General features: G+C 40.8%; 1 protein-coding gene across 3 annotated transcripts; it reads left to right on the forward strand.

Annotated features, from left to right (window-relative positions):
* Positions 1-1,364: 1,364 nt before the first annotated feature.
* On the forward strand, positions 1,365-15,125 carry KBTBD2 (kelch repeat and BTB domain containing 2). 3 transcript variants are annotated; one of them, XM_080339581.1, is made up of 4 exons: positions 1,365-1,572; positions 8,593-9,121; positions 11,839-12,004; positions 12,438-15,125. In XM_080339581.1, exons 2-4 carry the CDS (start codon positions 8,952-8,954, stop codon positions 13,971-13,973), a joined length of 1,872 nt encoding a protein of 623 aa, XP_080195707.1. In that variant the 5' UTR covers positions 1,365-1,572; positions 8,593-8,951; the 3' UTR covers positions 13,974-15,125. The 3 variants fall into 3 exon arrangements, with proteins under 3 accessions (XP_080195707.1, XP_080195708.1, XP_080195709.1); XM_080339582.1 differs by lacking the exon at positions 1,365-1,572 and adding an exon at positions 2,118-2,287; XM_080339583.1 differs by lacking the exon at positions 1,365-1,572 and adding an exon at positions 7,918-7,939.
* The last annotated feature ends 2,126 nt before the right edge of the window (positions 15,126-17,251 follow it).

Consider the following 17,251-nt stretch of genomic DNA (forward strand, 5'->3'; position numbering starts at 1 on the left):
CATTAGAACTTATGTTAAAAAAAAAAAAAAAGGAAATATTACTAACTTTCTGCTTAAAACTACTATTGAAAGCATTTTTTGTAGGGGCAAAATAACAGGCAATACAAGGCAAAGTTGCTATTTGTTTCTAAAGCTTGTGAGTTGTTTGGTACTGAGTAAAGGAAACAGTGCTCTTACAACTTAACGTGGCTAAGTGAACTGACAAATGTAACGCTCTTTTTATATGAACAAGGTGTGTTTATTCCAGTATGGTGTACTCGATGATGTTCAGCCAGAATTTATGAAATGTGAGGTTGTAATTTGCCTCTGTCCCGGGCCTTTATAGGAGGTGAGAATCTGAGTGCCACTTCACAATGTCCCATCTCTGAAGGACAGAGCACAGGGTATCGGGAGAGACGTCGAGAGGAGGAAGCACAACAAATGCGCTGTGCACGTAGGTGAGTGACTGGAGGAAAAACAGTGGATGCTTAGAAACTGTTTACACTTCTAGGCTGGGAAATTCCTGTACTTTCTGTAAGGTTCAGATTAAACTTGTCCTTTGCACCAAGACACAAATTGTAAAATCCTTGGGAAGGGTTACTGATCTTGTTCCTCGCAGGCCTTCCCAGACAAAGCTTGTTCTTTCCGCTGACGGCAGCTCTTGTACTTTGTGTGTGGGTCGCTCGTGTGACTTGTCTGGGATGTTTTTAATCCCCAATTCCTGCGATTTAGGTTTTTACTTTTTAAAATTCCCTGGGCTTTCTCTTGGTGGATGGACCCAAAGGGAAATTACAAATAAATAAATAGCACACCCTAGCTTTTAAAAAGTTATCTGTTCTCAGGATTTTCCTTTCTTTTTGACCAGACTTCAGCCTCATCTCGGCTCCCTTGCCCGTGGCTTTCCTCACACGGCAGGCTCAGGGCCCCACGTGCCCCAGGCGGCATTTGCTCGCCGCAGAGGCTCCCGCGTTTGTCCGAAGGACGTTTCAGCTGCGTGGTGCCTCAGCCCGCAGGAGGCTCCCCCGGCAGACCAGGAGGCTCCGGGCGGCCGAGCGGGACGATCCCGGGCTGAGCGGCTCGGCCGTCACCGCCACGGGCCCCGCACTGCAGCGGCCGCTCCTCCCAGCAGGGGGCGCCAGTTCCGCCCGCACGTTGGCGCCGTCTGGGGCGGGGGCGCTCCCGCCCCGCTCTGCGCCTGCGCCGTAGGCAGCGTCGGAGCGGCCGCCGTTCCCTTGGCGCGCGGGCGCTTGCGTGGGCAGGGGCGGCTCGGGGGAGAGGAACAGGAAGCGGGGGCGGGGCCGCGGCGCCGGACCTGGCGCGCGGGGCTTCCCCCCCCCCGGCTCTCTCCGCGCTCTGAGCATGCGCAGGGGAGGCGGGCAGGCGCGGCAGAGCGCGGCGCATCGTAACGGCCGCCGCGCGGCGGCGATGGTGCGGGGAGTGAGGCGGCGGAGGGCAGCGCGCCTGCGCCGCTGAGTGGCCGCCGCCTCCGCAGCCCTGGTGAGACCGGATCCTCCTCCCCCGCTTCCCCGGCCCCCTCGCCCCTGGCCGCCCACGCTCGGAACTCTGAGGCAGAAGAGGAAGCGGCGGTCGGAGGTTTGTCCGTGTGGGGGGTGGGAGGGGATGGCGGCGGCTTTCCCGCGCTCGCGTCCCGCCGCGCCGTGAGGCGGCGGCCGCCCTCGTCTGGCGCGGCCGGCGGGCCGTTTCCCGTCTCCTGGCCGGCGGCGGCCTGCGGGGCCGGGGCGGGGGTAGGCCGCCCCTCGCCGGGAGGGGTCCTCGGCCCCGGCGGCGGGCGGGGAGGCCCTTGGGGGACTCTGCGGCAGCCGGTTGCTCCCCCCTGCCTGGGTGCGGCTCCTGCCCGCCCCTTCCGCGACCTGTGGCCGCTCCCGCCGGGCAGCCGCGGCTCCTGAGGCTGCTGGTCAGCGGCGAAGACCCGCAGCTGCGGCATCCCGAGGAAGAAGGCGAGGAGGCTGGGCCGGCGCTCGGGAGAAGGAGAGGAGAGCGGAGGGAGAGCGCCGGGCGCTCAGCCGTGCGGCCAGCGGGGCCGGCCGTGCGCCCCGGAGTGCGGCGGTATTGGCGGAGCAGGAAGATGCCCCCTTCCTTAGGGCTGGCGGGGAGATTATTCAGGAATCAGGAAAGGAGTTAAAGCAACGGGACGAGCCACCTGGGTGTCGGGAAGAGGAAACAAATGTGTTCCCTCTCTAGTATCGTGTCACTGCGTCCCGCGAGCAGGAGGGGACAGTAAACTCAGGCCTGTACAGGGGTGGTCAGCAGGACTTCCAGCATTCAGCGCTCCTCTTCAGCTGAGCGGGTTGGCGTGTTTTCAAATGCCCTTTTTTTTTTAGAGATGCTTTAAGGGGCAGACACGATGAAGTCTTCTAGGAGAACAACACTGTAGTGGCATTGCTGTTTCTTGTAACTGCCCACCTTTCGTTGCTGATATGGCTAGTTGCGTGCGAATATATAGTCTTAGTAGCTACAGTGACCGACGGTGGGCTTCAATGTTTATGTGTGGATTTGAAGAGTCAAATTTCATAGTGATCTTTTATAGACCAAAAATACACATAGTATATCTTTGAAGTTAGCCATCTGCATGCCTAAGATTTTTCCAATGTTTACTATTATTCCTGTTATGAATGGGATAGGTACCTGCTGTCGTTGAAATTACTTTAATTATGATTTAGAAATGTATTTGTGTTGTAATTAGCATCTGAATTTTTAGAGGTTTCCTTGCAAAGCCACAGCCTGGCTTTGTCCATTACTTTTGTTCATAGTGGACCTGAAAGTTTATGTTCTTTTGTGAGTTCACCTAGGGCTGTATCTACGTGATTTTTAAGATGATATATTTAGGAGATCATCAAAATACATGGTCAGCTTAGTTTGGTGTCTCATAAAGGTGCTAGGAGAAATAAGTAATTATTAATATTTAATGTACTTACGTGTGCAAACCATGTAGTCTTATGATCTGGATGTAGGTGTCAGACCTCTTTCCTGATTATTTTTGTGTGCGGAGTAAAAGGGCCCTGTTATACTTGGTGCTGTGTAACTAACATCGTGCAGGAACAGACCAAAGCAAAAGAAAGGATGTTGCTGCTTGGTATTTTATTCACTACATTTTGAACAGGTTGTTGTTGGGGTTTTTGTTGAGGCAGATTTTTTGTTTTGGTCATGTGATTATGAGACAGACCAAAATCGGTGCAAATCATGAAATTCCTCTTTCTTAATTTAGTGGCTGTTGCATTTTGAGAGTAAATTTAATGTGCATGAATAAAATATCCATTGTAAGACTTTTAACCTTTCAGGAACTAACTTACAGTTAGTTAAGCTACGTTAATTATTAATCTAATTTCTTAATGTAGAAGCGCTTAAATTTGTAATTGGGCATCATCATCTATCCTAGTGGATATCTAGGGGAGTGACATATACTTGTGAACTGGAATTTAAGTTGTTAAATAAAACAGACTAGCTTTATTAACATGTTAGAGTTCAGAGGAAAAAAAGCCACTTTTCTGTACATACGTGATGTATGGCTGGATCTTACTGGAGGCATCCATGGCCCACTTTTTTGCAAAGGTTAATTTTCCAAAACAGGTCAAGTCTTTCCACAAAACAGAAACGCCCTTGGGGATGGAAACTACCTGTGCTCAGCATAGAAGGCCAGTTGCCAAGCTAAGTTGTTGGTTTATCTTGTGCTAATTTTATTTCTGAGCAGGTATTTCCTTTAGTGTATAACTTCCTTTAGGAGCAGAAAAGCAGGAAAGAAACTGGTCATGAGGAGCATTGTGACCAAACGTGTTGTTAGCATGGAGTCTGACACTTTTAATCTCTAGCTTCTGCATAGTTTCAGAAAGCTCACCTACCTCAAAGTTTTAAGTCACCTACTGAGCATAGTATGTATGGAAAATAGTAGTAGTTTCCAAGTGAATAGTAATTTTCAAGATGGTAACATTGTAGGAATAAATAGGTTCTTGTTTTTTTGTAAAATTTCATGTTGTTGCCATATTAGAATCTCCTTAATGTCTTCAGGTTTCTGGACTACAGTGCTATCAAAGACACTTTTGATGGCTTTAGAAGAGAGGAAAACTTCCGAGTCTGGAACTGCTTCATCAATTACCTATTTCTTTTTCACTGCCAAGGATGCAAATTTGATACATTACTCAAGAATCTAGAGCTTCCAGCTTCTTTTTCTTCTTTCTTTCCTGTCTTTGAGATCCGTTGGCTAGGTGTCTTGATTTAAATAATTGATTTTAATCATTTTTGGTACTTGTATTTGCCTTGCTATTAGTTGGCATAATCATTTTGCAACATGTTCATTTGTAACTCAGCATATCCTTAATGGTAACTAAGTATTTAAATGCCTGAGCTTGGTGCTTTCATTGCTATCTGGGAGGATTGCTGTCTCTACACATATGAATGCTTGTGTAGTTTGGTTTAGCGTTGTTCAGTTCTTAATTCTGACGTTTTATTATGTTAAAAATAGTGAATGACTCACCTCTTTAGACGTGTTTTTACTTGTGATTTTTATGAAGCTGGCCTTGGATTGAAATAGGAATTTGATTAAAAGTGCACGAAAGTAGCATTTAAGGGTTTTTTAAATTAATTAAGACTAGATTAAATAAGTTGAACATCCAGGAAGTAAGTTTTGTTTGAGTTTTCTTTTTCTTCCAAACATATAGGTTTATTGAAGTGTTAGCTGTAGTTAGTGAAGTTAGAATTCAAGAAGTATTCAGATGGCTGAGGATGCAGATAGGAACCTATGAGACTTTCATAGGTATTTTAAGTGTTTTCCAGAAATTTATTGGAAGTTAGGCTTCTAATCTGGCAGTCTTCTTAATGAGATTTAAAAAAAAAGAAGTTTTTTAAAAAGTTGCATGTCTGCACATTTATTTTGTCCTTCTTATAATTTGGAAAAAAATAAAGTGTGTGTTTTTTTTTAAATTAATCCACTCAAAGAATATTGTATCTGTATATCATGCCTTTCCCTACTAATTGAATGTACTTATTCCATGTTATACATTGAAATACAGTGTTAACACTTCCATATGTGTAGTGCAATATGTATCTCTGTTGATCAGTCTTTGCATGGCTTCAGAAGATAAACAAATTCAAGGCAGACAATTAATAGCCTGTCCTACTACTCATTAACATTTGATGACTAATTTTTGGAATGGCCTCATTCAGATTTGAAGTACATGAACAAGTGTGAAACCCACCCCATTAAAATTATGTAAGGTAAAAGCAGTAATTACTTAAACCAAACTCTCTTGTCAACCTATTACTTAATGTTGCTCTCCAGCTTGACAGGGACTTTGGATCAGCTGGTAGCATTTTGGTTTAGTTTGCAATCCAGTTCTGCTGTGGCCTTCCAGCAGATACCTACCAGTCCTGTTCTATTTAGATAGCTGACTTCCAAGAAGCTACCCAGAACAAAATGGTCCTTCCAGTGACACCGTTAAAGGGGAAAGTCTTATTCATAGAACTTGTATTCAAGGATTATTTTTATTCTATCAGAATTGCAGTTCAGAATATTAAGCTAACTTCAGCCATGGATCTTTTAATCTGTAAATCAGAAATGTTCACCACTGTATAGTTATGAGAACTACAGGAGACTGTAGTATATCTGTAGACATCTTTTCAAGTTCATAGTTCTTCAGTTATCTGAGATCCAAGAGCTGTATGCCAGCCAAGCACAACGCAGTGAGAGAGGTGCTAAGTTGGGACTGGGGAGAACTGAGCCTCCTACAGTTCTCCCTTGGCAAGTATGTGGCTTTGGACAAGCTGATGCTTATTCCAGTACCTCGGTTTTTCAGCCTGTAAAGTGAGGAAAGTATCTCTTTTAAAAATTGTCTTGAACTCTTCAGAGAGGTGTGAGAGAGGTGGGTAGTCTTGGATGACTTTCCAGGCAGAAAATGGTGTTCCTGTGCCACTTATCCTAATGGTTTGAGCACATTCATTTCTCTTGGGCAAATGACAATAGAAGTTATGGTAATTTTAGGCCAGAAATTCAGAGATCCTTGATGTATGTATTGTTCTTCTGAGGAGTATTTAGCATGGTTCCACTAGAAGGGGATGCACTGTCATTCCTGACTTTGCGACAAATACAAAATTGTGTTCTTTAGAGAATGTTTATCATTGGCAGCAAAACACATTATGGATGTGGAAAACGGGAATTGTGTATGTAGTATGTTTCTACCATGTGCACCTCCTTGGAGCATATAATGGAAATGAGATGGTTTCAGGTCAAGGACTCCAAGCTTTGTAAATTTACAGTAGAGATGTGGTTCACATCACTTAAATGTTCTGCGACAAGACTCCTGTCATCTCCTCAATCTTTTCTGCTGTTGAGGGTCATACTTAAATGTTCCAGCTATTTATAGTAATTTCACAGTTTCAACTCATCCTCTGTTGAACAGGTCTGCTTTTTCAGTTATCAGCTGTCAGCTGCATTCTGCTAAAAATTTCTTTAATCTTACTAGCAGGTGTATAATGATTTTTCCATGGCATCCTTGGCTGGTTCTGTTACCTAATGACTGAAACAGCATGTATTAGTTTTGCTCCTTTTTCCTGCTTTTGAAAATTTACATTCTTTAAAATTACATCAGGATAGGAAGTTATAACATCAGTTACTTCTTTTGCTAAAGCTTCGTACTACTGATGCTCTGCCCAGACAGAGCTTAACCCACTGGCTTGTATTGTTCTTGAAACTTTACTCCCAAGCCAGGACAAACAATGCTGTAGAGAGACCCGGGATACCAGTAGAGGCATGAGCTATTTATTTCTGTGGGCCGAACACACTTAGGAAGTCTGCGTGTCTCTGTAGCCATTTAAAGTTCAGTGCAAAATCTGTCAGTGGATTAGGTTGCATGTTAAGCTGTTCTCAGATAACCAGGATAGTGGTCAGTGATGCAGAGATAGGATGCATACTCATTTGCTGAAAAGCTGTGACTTGAGGCAGAAGGTTGTTGCTTTAGATGAACGGTATCTTTTTGTGTCCTTTATATACTTGTGATTTAGTGACTTCAGGGGTTAACTGCACATGAAACTTGAAGGTCTGAAATCAAGGCTTATGATAATATCTGTTATTATAGCAGATAGTAGTCTCTCCTTCCTCTCCCTAATATTGACACCTTTTCTATTTTTTTTTATTAACTGGCTTCACCTGAACAAACAGTGAACATTGTATTTGACTGTTTTGACTGTTTTCGAGTTAAAGAACCAGTGAAAACTAAGAGTTTGAGATTCCTGTTGAGGTATATTTGTTCACTGAAAAAGATCAGTGACACTAAATTAGTAGTGATTAAAGTGGCATTAATTAAGCATATCTGTTTCAAGTGAGTGAATGTTAAAAGACAGCTGTCTTTGAATTGTATTACAGGCAGGGCTCTGTTGAAATAGCAGATCTTTGATATGATTGGCAGGTATTTCTACAGCCTTCATCTTACACTAAATCATGTATTTTTGTGTGGAATTTAAAGTATGGCATTTCAAGTAAGGTGTTTCTGCATTAACTGTTCATCATGAATTATAATATTAAATAGTGGTGTCTTACACATTAGACAAACATGTCCCTGGTTATTCCTTGATTTTTGGAATGTGAAAGAAACAGTGCAAGATTAAATAAATCTGAAAGTATTTGATAGAGCTGGTACTCTGGTGTCCTTTATGATGGTGATTTTACTGTTACAACTATCCCATTCTAATTATTATATGTTGCGGTGTTCACCTGGAAGATAAAATCTGACCTCACTTGTAAGAGGAGGAGAAATGTCCAAACAAGAAAACAGACTTTAGTAGACTGTGGCCATTGTTTTATAACCAGTCAAAGTGTTTTGACCCCTGCTATTCCAGCATCCCTTTGCTCCTGTTATCTCCTTATTTTTGTTTTCTTCTGTCAGCAGCGGTTATGCTTACCTGGCTGTATGGAAATGACTCAGAAAAAAAGTGGAATGTGAAATGTTAATAGGTGAAGCCCTTTCTTCTTCACAGAGAAGATAAATCAAATAAGCATTGGGAATATAGGTGGTTAGGTTTTTTAATCTTTAGCTGCAATTCTGCTTGTTTTCTAGTAGAATGCCAAAGGTGAAATAAATGGGTTGATGATGATGTTGAGGGTTTAGCTGGAAAATAATGTCATATTGAAGAAAGTGCATTTGTATTTTTAGTGGCCTGTTATTGGTAAGCTTTAGGTAGACAAAAACACACAAGCAGAAGAAGTAGCTGTTTAATGTGGAAATGAAAAAACTGTGACTATCTTATCAATGATTGAAGGAAATGCCTGGGTGTACTCAGTGGGAAAACTGGGTAATTCTTGGAAGAGGATTAAAATCTTCCTGAACCTCATTTTAACTCTCTGGTCTTAGAAGCTGTGTTGATGGAATGAATTATCTTAATTCATAAGTCTAGGTCTTGATGAGAATTAATGTACAAACTCTTCTGCTTTTCATTTCTCTTCAGTGCTTCCGTTGTTCAGTTTTTTTCTCAACAAGAGTTTTTGTGCGAGTAATTAAGTACTAATTTAGAAACAAGCTTGTTAGACAATTACTTTTAAGGGGTAACTCTGAAACTTTTTTTAAGAAATACTAACATGTAAATTAATTTTTATTTTCCTGCTTTTAGTAATTCAAGTGCAGCCAATGATCACGAGATGTTACCACGAAATCTACCTCAGACTTCACGTTTGCTCATTCATTTGCTGCATCATAGATCTCAACAGAAGCCCTGCAGACACTCTTGAAAGTATCTGAACAGATTATGACATCAAGTCAAAGCATGATGACCTAATAGGAGGTCAAAGTCTGAAACACTGATTCAGCAGTCCAAGATAACACTGCCTTTTTTATCAATATCACTTCTGAAGGCTACAGACCTCCTGCTGTTTCTTCCCTCGTTGCTTCAGAAACATTGAACTGACCTTTCTCTGGCGAAAAGATCTTGACTTTTCTCTCTGGTCCTGGAAATATTAATGGAATACAGTCATGTCTACCCAGGACGAGAGGCAGATAAATACAGAGTATGCTGTATCCTTGCTGGAGCAGTTAAAATTCTTTTATGAACAGCAGTTGCTAACTGACATAGTGTTGATTGTTGAGGGCACTGAATTTCCCTGCCATAAGATGGTTCTTGCAACATGCAGCTCGTATTTTAGGTAAGTATTCAAACTAGGATCTGTTAATTCTATGAAATCTATGATAGCTGTTTTTGAGTGTAATATTAGTTGATAGATTAACAATGTGTTGCAAAGAGTTTTAAAGATGAGTGAAGTAATTAAAAAACCTAAATATAATTACCTGCCACCACTAAAAGAGTAAAATAAATTTTCTGGCACCTGGTGACTTACTCTGGATAGGTACTATAGTTTTTATAATAAATGGAAAAAATATCACACTTGTGATGGTTCATTTTCTGTAGGGAGTTAATATTTAAATTTTATTTTATTTTAAGTATTTCCCAAGGTACGGTAAAAAGGGATTCATGAGACGTGGCTATGGGAGTTCCATTGTAATGTTTATTAGCTGTAGTTTCTTAGCAGAAACTTCTGCTAAAAGTAGGGATTGCTGTGCAAGTTCACAGCTTCATTTTCTGAATCATTCGGTTTTCTCTGCTCAGCAAAGAAGCCAGAAACTTTTTTTTTTTTGCCTGAGAGCCTTGCTGCAATCCAATATTTTTTTTCCTTTGTGTGTAGGTGGTGTTTTGTTTTTGTTCCCCTCCCTGCCCCCAAGATGCTGTTGCAATTTTTAATTCAGTAGCAATAGCTTCTGTCCTGTTTTTTTGCCTTTTGAACAGTTTTTATTAGTAAGATAGGTCGAGTGCTACTACTTTTTTGCAAATACCTTCATAGTAAGACCTAGAAGATGAGGCACCATGAATTTTCTTCAGTGATTAATCATTTTTTGTTGGCAATACAGTATAATTAGCCTGCCTGTCTAGAAAAAGTTTTGAAGCTTGAAACTAGTCTTGGTGACATCTGTGCATGTTTTACCTTCCTGGTGCATTGTGGAAGGATTATAACTTTTCTGTTTGATCAAGGGAAGGTTTGGAAATTGTTTTCTTGTTGAGGTGGGGTCACTGTACAGAACACTTCTAAAATGTATTCTGTATTTTGTCTGCTTTCTTGTAGAGGATGAAGTGAATAACTTGTAATGCAAGGAAGTGTTCAAGGATTCATTTGTTTCTTTCACATACATTTTTGTTGCTGTTTTCTGTGGTTTTCTCATCTCGGATGAGTCTGCTACAATTTCTAGCAACAAGTGTTGCGTGATCACTAGATAATGATTATTGTTGTTGGATGCCTGCAGATGACATAGTTCCAACAGTTTATAAAATAACCGCCACTGGAAATGTGGCCAGATTTAATGTGGGTGTCTAATAATGGAAGCTGTCATGAGTCCACCCAGTGCACTGCATTAGAATATGCAGTCAGATCTCTTATTCATATGTGTTTGTTTATTATTTATGAAATGAGGCTTTGGCACTGGTTAAAAGAAGCATCAAGCTTGTGGTTTTGTCATGTTCTGTTTTTCTTCTCTACTTTGGTTTACAAAAAAGATGCTCAGCTTCCTAAATTTAGCTTTATTATGAAAAATTGATAGCCCCGAAGGAGGCTGAGGGGAGAGGCAGAAGAACAGAAAAGCATCTCATAGTGTGATCCAGCCATTGTGTAAGGCTGCAGCCAACTTACCTTCCATCTTTGCACTTGAACATGGCACTGCAGCAGCCCAGCTCCAGCACAGGCCACACTCTACTGTGTGCATGCGTGCACTAGAGACAAATTCTCTAGAAGCTCCTGCTTCTCTTCTACAAAGAGGAGTCTCTCCTGGCACTTGTACTGTCTTAACTTTTAAAAGCTGAGTGACGAATTGGTACTCGCTTTACCAGTCAGTGATTCCTCGTAAAATGCAACTTGCCCTGAGTTAAGGAGCCTAGAAGAAGACAGGAGATGAGGAGATGGTGGTAGCATACTGTCTTTGTATCAGATGCTACGGGGAGTGGTGCTGCTTAGGGAGTGTCCCCTTCACCTCTGCAGCTGGGGGCAGAACTGCAGGGTGCACCCACCATCCTTTCTAACTTGTCTCATATCTGGTTTCCTAAAGAGCCCCAAATAAATAGAAGGAGCCTTGAGTTGAATTTTCAATACAACCATGAATACCAAACCTGAATTCATATAAAGCTCTTAAAATCAATGTTCCCCATTAAATTGCCTTTCTACTTTTTAGGAAGATGTAATGGAAATATTTAGGCATTGTTGGTTTTTTGTTGTTTGTTTTTCAGACCAAGTTTGGTAGTTTTTTCTGTCATTGATTATTCCTACAAACTGGAACTTTACTGCATATTATTGTGAATGCTATATAAGAAATACTTCATGGAGTTCTAGTACTTGCTTCTTTTTCTGAGCTTTCTCCTCCTCCCAGAGCAGCATGCTTTTTGATGTGACTTAGCCCAGTCCATCGCAGAAATCTGCTGCTTTTTATTTTTATTTTTTTTAGAATCTAAAATATGTCTGTATATGTTTTGACAGTATTTTCTGGAGGATGTTTCTTCCCTTGTATCATCACCTGACATAGAAAAGGTTTTAAATTTCATAATTTAAAATCATTAGAGTTCTTTGCTGACAAAAGAGTTTCCGTAAATATAAAATATTTATGCAGAAGGCATTGATGGTACTTTCTGAATGTTCTGTACAAGTGTTTTTTTCTTAAATACTAGATGGTAGCCTAAGGTAAATACTAAACCCCTGTAAACAGCCAACCAAAAAACCTGTTAACCTTTTGGAGTGTAATCACTGAAGTCATATAAGTGATAAGTGACTTTAAGATGACTGTACTTGCTGTTGGTCCTTGTCTTAATATGTGTATTTCTCTTCAGAGCCATGTTCATGAGCGGGCTAAGTGAAAGTAAACAAACACATGTACACCTGAGGAATGTGGATGCAGCCACTTTACAAATTATCATAACTTACGCATACACGGGTAACTTGGCAATAAGTGACAGCACGGTAGAACAGCTTTATGAAACTGCCTGCTTCTTACAGGTAGGAATGTTTTGAGTATGAAATAACTGCTTCTAATCTCAGAACCATTATTTTTCTTTACCTTGTTAAATAGTCTTTTCTGTTTAGTCATTTCAAAATACTCTTGTCCAGTTTGCTCAGTGTAGACAGCAGTTGCTTGCCAGGTATGTTTCATGTACCCATTCCTCCTTGCTTTATGGACCTTATGGAGAGTGGAAGTGAAACATTGCACTTCTAGTATTTAGATAATTAATTTCTCAAGCAGACATAATCATGCAATGTACTTGATCTATATGAATCAATTAAGGCACTGCTGTATTTCTGTGTATGTACCGTACTCTAGGCCTAAACTCTGTTGTTGAACGCAAAATGCAGGTACTTCTACCTGCTGCTGGTATGTGAAAGACTAGATTGCATGCAGTAATACTTAGCATGTTTTTTCTTTGTGTTACAGGTAGATGATGTGTTACAACGGTGTAGAGAATACTTAATCAAAAAAATTAACGCAGAGAATTGTGTGCGTCTTTTAAGTTTTGCTGATCTCTTCAGCTGTGAAGAGTTAAAACAGAGTGCTAAAAGAATGGTAGAGCACAAGTTCACAGCTGTGTACCACCAGGAGGCTTTCATGCAACTGTCACACGATCTACTGATAGATATTTTAAGCAGTGACAATTTAAATGTGGAAAAGGAGGAGACAGTTCGTGAAGCTGCTATGTTATGGCTGGAGTACAACACAGAATCACGATCACAGTATTTGTCCTCTGTTCTTAGCCAAATCCGAATCGATGCACTTTCAGAAGTAACACAGAGAGCCTGGTTTCAAGGCTTACCACCTAATGATAAATCAGTGGTGGTGCAAGGACTGTACAAATCAATGCCCAAGTTTTTCAAGCCCAGGCTTGGTATGACGAAAGAGGAGATGATGATATTCATTGAAGCTGCTGCTGAAAACCCTGGTGGTCTTTATTCTTCTGTCTGTTATAGCCCCCAGGCAGAAAAAGTTTACAAACTCTGCAACCCCCCTGCTGACTTGCATAAGGTTGGGACGCTTGTAACTCCTGATAATGACATCTACATAGCAGGTGGGCAAGTTCCTCTGAAAAACACAAAAACCAATCATAGTAAAAGCAGCAAGCTGCAGGCTGCCTTCAGAACTGTGAATTGCTTTTACTGGTTTGATGCACAGCAAAACACCTGGTTTCCAAAGACACCAATGCTCTTTGTTCGTATAAAGCCATCCCTGGTCTGCTGTGAAGGATACATCTATGCAATTGGAGGAGACAGCGTCGGTGGAGAACTCAACAGGAGAACTGTGGAGAGATACGATACCGAGAAAGACGAGTGGACCATGGTAAGCCCGTTGCCCTGCGCTTGGCAATGGAGCACAGCAGTAGCAGTACACAACTGCATTTATGTAATGGCACACAACTTGATGTACTGTTATTTTCCCAGGTCAGATGCTTGGGTAGAAATGGCTATGCGACAAACAAGTAGATGTTTTGCTTCAGCTGCTGCTTTTGGTGATAAAATATTCTATATTGGAGGACTGCATATTGCCAGCAATTCTGGTATAAGACTCCCAAGCAGTACTGTAGATGGGTCTTCCGTGACGGTGGAAATCTACGATGTGAATAAAAACGAATGGAGAATGGCAGCTAACATCCCTGCCAAGCGGTACTCTGACCCATGCGTTAGAGCTGTTGTCATCTCTAATTCTTTATGTGTCTTTATACGAGAAACCCACATGAATGAGAGAGCCAAGTATGCCACCTATCAATATGACCTGGAACTTGATCGCTGGTTTCTGAGACAGCACATATCGGAACGTGTGCTGTGGGACTTGGGGAAGGACTTCAGGTGCACCGTAGGAAAGCTGTACCCATCTTGCCTTGAAGAGTCCCCATGGAAACCTCCAACATATCTCTTCTCACCAGATGGAGCTGATGAATTTGAGCTGGACGGGGAGATGGTTACCTTACCACCTGTGTAGCTCCCAAATTAGACTGCACAACTGATTGTGTGCTCAGTCATCCTGACATAAGTAGCTGTGAAAGAACAGGTCTGGAAACAGAAATGTCAAACCTGTCTTTCATGAGTTGTATTTTTATGCCCTACCTAATGCCGCCATTCAGTATGAATCAGTGAAATGAGCAGATATGCTTCCATAATATGAAATACTATTATCTGATAATTGAGAAACATATATGTATATCATGAGCTTGTCTGAAGAATTAATTTCTAGTTCTATGAAGTCTCGGTTCAGGAAAATTAGCTTCAGAAAAAAGTAGTTACTGTTTCTAGGATGATGTCACAACTCTTTTGACAGTATCTTCCACTTATATTTGAACTACTTCTGGATATTCTACTTAAATGCTAGTTCTATAATTGCCAGTGTGGCCCAATGAAAGGACTGTGCTGCACTTAATACTAATATTCATGTTGGTATAGTAATGCCATTAAAAGAAAAAGAAACAAATCCCATGGATCTACCTGTGGTAGGAAGGGTAGATCTTCCATTGTATGGTAACATGCAGGGCAAAATGACTGCAGGTTCAGTCAAGCTGTATTATTAGGTGCATGTATTCTATTTTCACTAACTTATACCTGTCTGTTTAGGATACAGGTCTTCCAAGCAGCTGGTAGTTTACCAGGTGTGGACTTAAGTTGCTGGGCTTGCAATAGGAATTGTCAGCCCTCATAGTGCGGGTCTATGTGGAGCTTTAATCAGTAAATGTCTCCACATTCTGTATTACAGTAACATTGGCTCATGTATATTACTTCCTGCTGCTGATGTATTTTTCCATTGTAAAACAAAGTTTTAGTGTGGATTAACCAGGTCTTTATTTTCTGTTAATTTAATAACAAGCATTACTGTAGTGTGATTGTGTATAGATATCCCTTAGCTATCAGGTTTTTTACTTTGGGGGGGGCAAACTGTTCAGGAATAGCCTGTGCTCCGTGTGCAGGAGAGCAGATGACTAGTGCTGCTCTGGCATTAATCCCAGGAACCACTAGCAGTAGCGGGGTGCCGCCAATCTAACATGAACACAGGTGCTTCATGACAACCCTTACTAGCATGTTCAGCTGCATCATGTTCTGGCACTGTATTTTGAATGACATTAATTTATTAAAAAAAGACTGAATCCAATGAAGTTTGAGTGTGCTTTCTGATTGAAGTAGATACAGTTACAAAATCCCTACACCACATGTAAGTAGTTTGTTGAAGGCAGCTTCAAATAGTTAAGCTGTGGCAAGCTTGGAGATGTGTATGTTAGCTGACTGTTCTACTGGTCAGTAAACGCTGGACATCAGGTATTCAAGTAAAACTGAGGATTATGTAGAACTTGAATCCATTTCTCCAGTCATGGGACAAATTGTGCTTTACTGAAAGTGAAGAAGGGCATTAAGGGGATACTGAGGAATCTTCCATAAGCTCAGAAGAGCAGAGACCTATTTTGAGTCTTTAATATTAAGAGCAAATTTATTTATTTCGTCATCCAGATTGTCACTGGCTATTTTTTAATTCTATTTCTTATTCCAGTAACTACCATAACAGCTTTCAACAGGGAAGACACCTATATATTTTCGAGGCTAGATCTCAAGTGGATTTTGTCTTGTACAATTATTAAAGGTTTTGATTGGAAAAGTGATTTAAAATAAAAAAAACTCCCTTATGTATGAACTCTTCCAAATGCTTTGACATTTCACACCATGTAGCAGAATCATGATGACACTAACAGAATGAGGGAAGCTACTGCTTTTTTTAATGAAGGTGACATGTTTGCATTTACCATTACTTTTTTTTTTAAAAAACCCAAAACTTACCAAAAAACACCACCTGAATTGCTTAGATAAGGGGAGAAGCAACTCAGTGGATCCTTCTGATAGGTCTGTTTATATGGCTCTAATGTAGCCTGGGACATCCAGCTGCAAGCCTGTTGAAGGGAATATACCTTAAAACAGTGATGCTACTTTATAATTCAATTTGGAGAATCACATACCTCAGGCAAAAATACATGTGCTGTCCTAGTCAGTCCAGCCTGGATGGACTGCTCAGTTCTGTGGTCATTCTCACTTCAGCCTACCAGGTCAGGCTGCCTTAGGCTTCAGGACAAGTCTATGTTCTTCAAGTGTAGATCATCTATAGCTAGTGAAGGAGCACAGTGTGTTTGTTCTGTTTCTGAGAACTTTGAACTTGAGTTTAAAATCTTATGCATAGTTGCTTACCAAAAGAGGAAAAAAACAAAACAAAACAAAGGTAAATTGAACAGGAAAGAGGAGACTTTGAAGAACGGCCCTTGATGGACCATTTAGGAACATATTTAAAAATATAGATGGTCTACATTACTTCCTGCTAGTCTGTTTTTTTAAATACATTTCTTTATATTGTTTCTAGATATTATCTGCATTTTTGTTTTATATGGTCTCAGATGATGTAATACCTTATTTAAAATTAAAACATACACTACTTAAAAGACTAGTGAAGTGCTGAACAGCTATCCAGCAACTCTATTTAAGACATACTTACTATTCGTTCACTTCCTTATACAAGTAGTTGCTGCAGTCATTATTCAACCCCAAAAGAAAACACAGCTGGCAAATGCTATTCTCAAGTCTGAATTCTTTCCTTGCATAATTTAAGAAGGAAACTGCAGGCAAAGTGTTGTCTTGTGCCTGGAAATAGTCACTAGTTGTGGAATTAACAAATGAAAAAAAATGCAGCTCTTATTTCATAAACAGAACAAATATGATTAAAGCCTTCACCAAGCTGTAAACTAGTATCTTGCTAACAAAGCTTCAGCCTAATAGTAGCCTATTCAACCTGTACTTGGCTTTGAAGTACATTTACATGAATCAACTTTGTCTGTCCTCAAGCTTTGCTGTATTTGCCAAAGCTTGCTTCTTTTCTGGTAGAACTACTTCAGGTTATTCCTACGAAGTTTCAGTTCCCCCTATCTGAAGTAGTAAAAAGAAACGACCTGGCCTCTGCTCATTTTTAATGCATCCACTCATTTCTATGGTTGTTTAAATACATAATTCATTGCAACTTTAATTTTTGTTCTAAGGGGATCAGTCAGATCTAGGGCAGTGAATTGTGTCAAGCCTTACAGAGAACAGAATCAGATGGATAGTTAATTTTAGGGGAAAAGAACCTGATATAATTCTAAATATTATTTTTTTAAAAAGGTTTTAAGCACTGCCTGGTTTGAAACAGTGCTTTCTGTATTTCTCCTTTCAATTCTCAGTGCTTGTGTTAAGATGCACAAG

The sequence above is a fragment of the Nesoenas mayeri genome, assembly GCF_963082525.1.
Source record: "Nesoenas mayeri genome assembly, chromosome: 2".
Lineage (NCBI taxonomy): Eukaryota > Metazoa > Chordata > Aves > Columbiformes > Columbidae > Nesoenas > Nesoenas mayeri.